This window comes from Cyphomyrmex costatus, unplaced genomic scaffold, assembly GCF_001594065.2.
Source record: "Cyphomyrmex costatus isolate MS0001 unplaced genomic scaffold, Ccosl1.0 scaffold4297, whole genome shotgun sequence".
Taxonomy (NCBI): domain Eukaryota; kingdom Metazoa; phylum Arthropoda; class Insecta; order Hymenoptera; family Formicidae; genus Cyphomyrmex; species Cyphomyrmex costatus.
In genome coordinates this window covers 9,527-15,900 of record NW_017278531.1, presented here as the reverse complement: position 1 = coordinate 15,900, position 6,374 = coordinate 9,527, and the positions used below count along the sequence as shown (strand labels likewise).

The 6,374-nt window shown below is 31.4% G+C and overlaps 1 protein-coding gene across 1 annotated transcript; it reads right to left on the bottom strand.

Moving 5' to 3' along the window:
- Positions 1 to 3,284: 3,284 nt before the first annotated feature.
- LOC108777279 (uncharacterized) lies at positions 3,285 to 5,209 on the bottom strand. Its single transcript, XM_018544119.1, has 6 exons — positions 5,195 to 5,209; positions 4,856 to 5,116; positions 4,576 to 4,747; positions 4,358 to 4,482; positions 3,824 to 4,035; positions 3,285 to 3,299 (listed from the first exon to the last, which is right to left on the bottom strand). Exons 2-6 carry the CDS (start codon positions 5,085 to 5,087, stop codon positions 3,285 to 3,287), a joined length of 756 nt encoding a protein of 251 aa, XP_018399621.1. The 5' UTR covers positions 5,088 to 5,116; positions 5,195 to 5,209.
- Positions 5,210 to 6,374: the final 1,165 nt, after the last annotated feature.

The following is a 6,374-nucleotide window of genomic DNA, read 5'->3' as shown; positions in this document are numbered from 1 at the left end:
ACCCGGACAACGCCATTTTCGCGAGCATTGTATCACCCGTTCGCTTTCATATTTTTACATTAAAGACGTGATCTGGCCGTATCGACCGACTATTTCATTATTTGGAGGCGGGAGCCATTAATTAAGAAGTTTGCTGAAAATAAGTGTGGTTATATAAATTGTTCGGTAATTATAACGTAACATATTTTTATCTTTATAAATATTTAGTATTATAAATAAACTATTTAGTAATATTTATTAGATATTTAATTATAAACAAATATCTAGTTGAAAGTATTTCACTCAATATTTGATCGTTTATAGACTTTTTTTTAGTGTATGAAAACGTGTCGAGACCATTGAGACTGAAGATAAAAATGAATGATCAATACATACAGCAATTAAAATATATAATTGCAATTTTTGCGGTTCAAGAAATTAAAAAACGCTGTACAGCTGCAGCAGTAGCTGCGATACATTATGTACAGAATAAAAAACGACGATATGTGAAGAAAAAATATTGGGTAGCACCCATTTTTCAAAGTCGAAAAGAAAATAGTTTTTATTTTGCTTCAATTCCAAAATTGAAATTGGAAAATCTTCGCTTTCGTAACTATTTTAGAATGAACATAACTCAATTTAAGGAATTATTGTACATTGTTGGTCCAAAATTGCAAAAGCAAAATGTTATTCGAGAATCCATCTCTCCATCCGAACGATTAGCACTGACATTGAGGTTTGTTTCGTTTGAATTTATTTATATATGTTATGAATGTGTAAAAATGCTTTGTATTAAACATGAATATAAAAATCCATATAGTAAAAGCTATGATTTTTTAAAATGAGACTTTCATACATTTTATCATCACACAAATCAGTATTTTGTATTATTTTTGAAATTAAAGTATTATTTTTTAAATATTGTAGGTATTTAGCATCCGGTGATTCCATGATATCGATGTCGTATCAGTATCTTGTGGGAGTTACAACAGTTAGCAATATAATTAAAGAAACATGTGCAATAATTTGGAACAGTTTGCAGCCTTCAGTTTTATCTGGTCAAATAGAAGAAAAAGACTGGCTAAATATAGCCAAAGATTTTGAGAAATGGAATTTCCCACATTGTATTGGAGCTGTTGACGGCAAGCACGTTATCATCCAAGTATGTACATTGAGTATCAGATTAAATGTACATATAGTAGTCAAGTAGCCTATTCTCTACAAAATTAAGGTTATTATCCATCGTCTTCTACTCTGTACACCGTCTTCTTTTTTTTATGCATCTGAGAACATCTAGTGAAATTTTATAAAAATATTTGAGATAATTATTAATGATAATTACTCGGGATACCTTTAGAAAATCCTTTGAACGTCTCCAGACGCCCTAAAAGAGGACAGTATCCAGGGAAGAAGAGGATGGCCTATATAAGATAAATGAAATTATATTTAATTTGAAGTGACAATTTTCTGTTTTAGTGTCCCAATAACGCTGGATCAACATACTTTAATTATAAGCATACGCACAGTATAGTTTTGATGGCTATCTGTGATGCAAATTATATCATCCGTTTTGTAGATATCGGAGCATACGGACGACGCAGCGATGGGGGTATATTTAAAGACAGCAACATAGGAAAAGCCTTTGACAAAGGTCACATGAATGTTCCGCAGCCGGCTGCTATTTCAGATAATTTTATTCTACCATATTGTCTTGTGGGAGACGAGGCTTTTCCTTTGAAGCCATACTTACTTCGTCCATATCCAGGCAGAGGCCTGACAATGGAACAAGCCATCTTTAATTATCGTTTAAGTCGAGTACGAAGATTAATTGAAAATACCTTCGGTATACTTGTCAGCCAATGGAGAGTATTCAGAAAGCCAATTATCGCTAGCCCTGAGACTGCTATGGAAATAGTTAAGGCAACCGTGTGCTTGCATAATTGGCTTCGGAAAAATGACATTGGTAACGAATACGTACCTAACAGTATGGTCGATTCCGACAATCTAGATACTCCAAGTAGATTTAATGCAGGATCTTGGAGAAGTATTATGAATGATGGCTGTGCTTTCAAAAATTTCGGAAACTGTGGCAGTAATACGAGTGCCCGAGAATGTGTAAATATTCGCAACGAATTTTGTCGCTACTTCAATAATGAAGGAGCAGTGCCATGGCAGTACAATCGTGGAAGTTAAAAGTTTTAATAAAATATAATTGGAGAGTCTAGTTATAGCTCTGAGAAAGCATCCGCCGTCACCACTTCTGTATCTCCTGCTCACCATCAGCATTCAAACAGTGACTTTAATAGAACAATCAAACCTGAGGACAGTAATCTGGACAATAGTAACTTGGACTCAACACAAGTTATACATCCAGTGAACATTAACGCATTAACTAGTCCTAGTCCAACCGACGTGTCGATGACTTGACTCAAATCAGGATACCACTCGAGAAGACTGATAAGAACGTCGGTATCATCAGCTCTGAGAATGAAATGTCAGCCACAGCATTGACCAGCTCCATAATCGTCAACTCTGACGTCACAAGCCCTGAAGTACCCACCGCAAGTTTAAGTAGTTCTACTGCTTCCAAGGAGAGTCCCACTAGCCCTGTCAATAATGAAAAAGTTGCGGAAAGGTATTCAAATGTTCAAACATTAAATTCAAATATAAAAACTTTGAATGTTTTTTCAATTCTTCCATTCTTGAAATCTTAAGGTTATGAAATTTGTTTGATGAATATTGATTTTTGGAATTTTAAAATTTTGAATATTTTTACATTTTAACTCTAATATGTGTTTGTGTGACAAAATTAGTATTTGATTTCTTGCTTTTAAACGCATGTGCATTTTAATAAAGATTAAAAGACTTGTTTTGATCGAAAAACTGCTCTAACTTAACATCCTCCTTTGAATTAAGCGTTGTATTTCCTCAGATTATATATATATATATATATATTATATATATTATTATATATATTTTATTCATATGTGTATGTATATTATAAATATAAATTAAGGTACTCTCAAAAAGATGTTTATCCTGAAAAAATACAAAAATTGTCAGTTGTTATGTATATATCTTATATATTCATTTTAGTATATGGACAGGACAGACGAAAATAAAAAGAATCTACTGCAAATACAACAGAAGAATTAGAAGATAATCTGCAAAATCTTTATGTAGAGAAGATGTAGCTAAAGTCTATCGAGAATGCAATTTTACTTACAATCCAAAATTTAATGATCTATCTATTCCATAAAGGAGAAGATACTTTCAATAATTGAGACAAATTCGGTAGTCATTATTCAAGGACCAACTGACTATGGAAAGAAGACCACTCAAATTCTACAATTTATTCTCGATGTTAATATTAAGAAGAGACTTAATTGCAATATTATAGGTTTATTTTTTATCAGTTTTTACTTTTTTATACAATTAATATGTTATAATAAATAATTGTAGCATATATGTATTATAGATTATATGAGAAGTTTATTTCAAATTTTCTTTAGTTTAAAATAATATCTTATACATTTAAAAAATTAATGATTATACCATTCAATAGAGCACAGTTTTAGCTTGAATCGTGGAAGTTAAAAGTTTTAATAAAATATTTCATGTTTAAATTAGAATATTTCGCTATCGTCGTAATTATATCAATAAAAGAACTTATTATATATAATTATAATTATATTATCACAATACCAAATAAAATATTAAATAACGAAACACTGAAATATACATCTTATAATTTATCTTGTAACTATACTTATCTTATATAATAACTGCACTTATAACTTTATATAATCTATTATCTTTTTCTTTTTTTTGACTCATTTATTACTTTCAAAATATCAAACATCACTTCGTCCAGTAATTCTGGGTCTATATCATGAAGTAGGACAGATATCAAATGTACCATTGACGCAGGTTTATCAAACGTAGGTGGAATATTTTGAGAAAGACGATGAAAAATTTGCTCTATTTGCTCTATTTGCCCCATATTAAAAAGCAATGAACTCTCCAAAGAGTTAGCAATCCTATCCAGGGGATTGTCTGCAATCATGTGGCGTTTATTGCTACTTGTAAAAAATATTCACATTCTGTAACTTATGTTTAGAACATAAGAATTTATATGAAAAATGTATTTATCTCTCCATTGAACCAGGAAAGTAAAAAATAGTCATTACTATTTCATACAAACAAAATTACATAAATTTTCTATTTTGAATTTTCTATGTGCAATTCGATTCCGCTTTAACCAATGAAATGTTCCACCGATGGAGCTAAATACATTTTTCAATGTATGAATTCATAATTCTTATCTATTCTTTATAAAATGGTTTGTTTTGACATGCAAATATACTCTTCAACATACGTGATGTATTATGACTGTTGCTGCTACTGTTACAGCTATTGCTGTCATCGTGAAAAACATTTGATTCTAATGAATTTGATTGTGTATCATCAAGTTCTGACACAGTCTCGATATTACTGACAGTTCTATCATAAAAAGAAAATTAATTATTATACTACATATTATACATTTGTATACAAAAATTATCATTATTATTATAATTATTTTTATTATTATACCTGCTTTCTAGCCGCATATCATTCAAAAACTGCATATGTTGTAGATGTACCCACGGTTTTTTTCCACTTGCTGCAGATCCACTCGGTTGCTGATTCTTTTTTGAATGCACTCGAAAAGAATCTGATAGCGACTTCCATTTCTTTTTTATCGCCTCCACGGAAGGGAATGTTCCTAAAAAAATGGAAATACATATAATTTGATAAATCAGTATTTTTTTATAACATAAAATAATATTTATAGAAAAACCTTATACTATAACAATAGCAACAACATTATTACCATTCATAGCTTCATACACTTCTTCCCAGAGTTGTTTCTTTATTTGTGGGCTGCGTTCAGTTACAGATAGTTTGAAGTTCCACAATGCAGATCGTTTAAAGACTTCATCGATTAGCTGTTCCTCTATTTCCATCTTCTTTGTTTCTAAGTCGACTGACTCGTTACGTGAATTTACAGCACCCTTTACTTGTGGTTTATTTGTGACAACGACAGCTTCCGTACCATCAGGCATTAGGCTATTACGAACTATGGTTCCATCCTCTAATATAAGTTTTGGTAATAAGCAGAAGGGAAATATTTGTAAGACAATTTTAAATAAGTAGTAAATAGAGATCTTACCACACTCAGGATAACAGTAAAAATTTTCATCAATGTGGATGTTATTGTATTCTTTGTAGCATGTATGAGATATCAAATCATCCTCATTAATAATGGTTTCGCACACACCACAGGTGTACAAAATACTTAAATTATCCTAAAGTACAAACGAGAAAAAAGTATATGGTAAATATTATATTATAAAATATTACAAAAGAAACATCTTCAATATACAAAAGATAATATGAAACAAATAAAGAGAAACCTAATATACGAATGTTTGGTATAAATATTATAACTATTTATATATACGTACGTCTAAATTTGTTAAATTACTGTTATTCGCCATTATCCTTGAGTTATTATCCTTCGCCAGCGGAATAAATGTGAAATATACCAAGAAGAAGGCTAGACTAGTCTCGAAATTTAGGAAACACAACAAAAAAATAGGTTATATGTAATATTTCGCATTTGTGGCGTCTGGCGTGCAGCGTTGCTTCGCTCAAAGTTCAACAATGTTGAACTTTGAGCGTTTTTTCGCTAGCTATATGGAATCGGCGGAGTGGGGGTCATCGCCAGCGAAGCTTCGCTGCATGAAATTGTACCTTAAGAGTCTGGCCAAGGTTGTCATCCAGCCTATTGGTTTCGACAAAATATGGCAGAGCCAATGAAGTGTCTCGAATTAATATCTTGGGCCGGTATTCATAGTCAAAAAGTAATGTCTTAAGTACAGTCTTAAGATGTCACGAATCAATCAAAGGCCGATATTCATAGTCAGTTCTTATATTCAACACCGTCTTAAGTTCAGTCTTGAGGAGTTACGAACCAATCAGAGGCCGGTATTCATAGTCGGTTCTTATTTAAAGACTGTCTCAAGTAATGTCTTAAGATGCTAAAGTGGCCCTCTGATTGGTTGTAACTCTTCAAGATTGAACTTAAGACGGTCTTGAATATAAAAACTGACTATGAATACCGGCCAGAGGGCCGCTTTAGCATCTTAAGACATTACTTAAGACACTCTTGAAATAAGAACCGATATATATATATATACGGTGTCGTAATAGACTTCAAAGTTGATTTTATACCAATAAACAAATTTAGATTTATTCTTCAGAAACATATTTATTACTATTTTTTAATTCTTTTAATTGCTGTAAATCTAATTTTCTATATTAATTTGTTCGAATAAATGTAAATTGAT

Excerpts from the sequence above, each read along its gene's own strand:
- LOC108777279 (XM_018544119.1), bottom strand. The coding sequence starts at position 5,087 with ATGCCTGATGGTACGGAAGCTGTCGTTGTCACAAATAAACCACAAGTA. Across the intron at positions 4,483-4,575 it reads GATATGCGGCTAGAAAGCAG|AACTGTCAGTAATATCGAGA; the intron begins GTATAATAATAA and ends TTTTTATGATAG. Across the intron at positions 4,036-4,357 it reads CAACAGTCATAATACATCAC|ACAATCCCCTGGATAGGATT; the intron begins GTATGTTGAAGA and ends ACATGATTGCAG.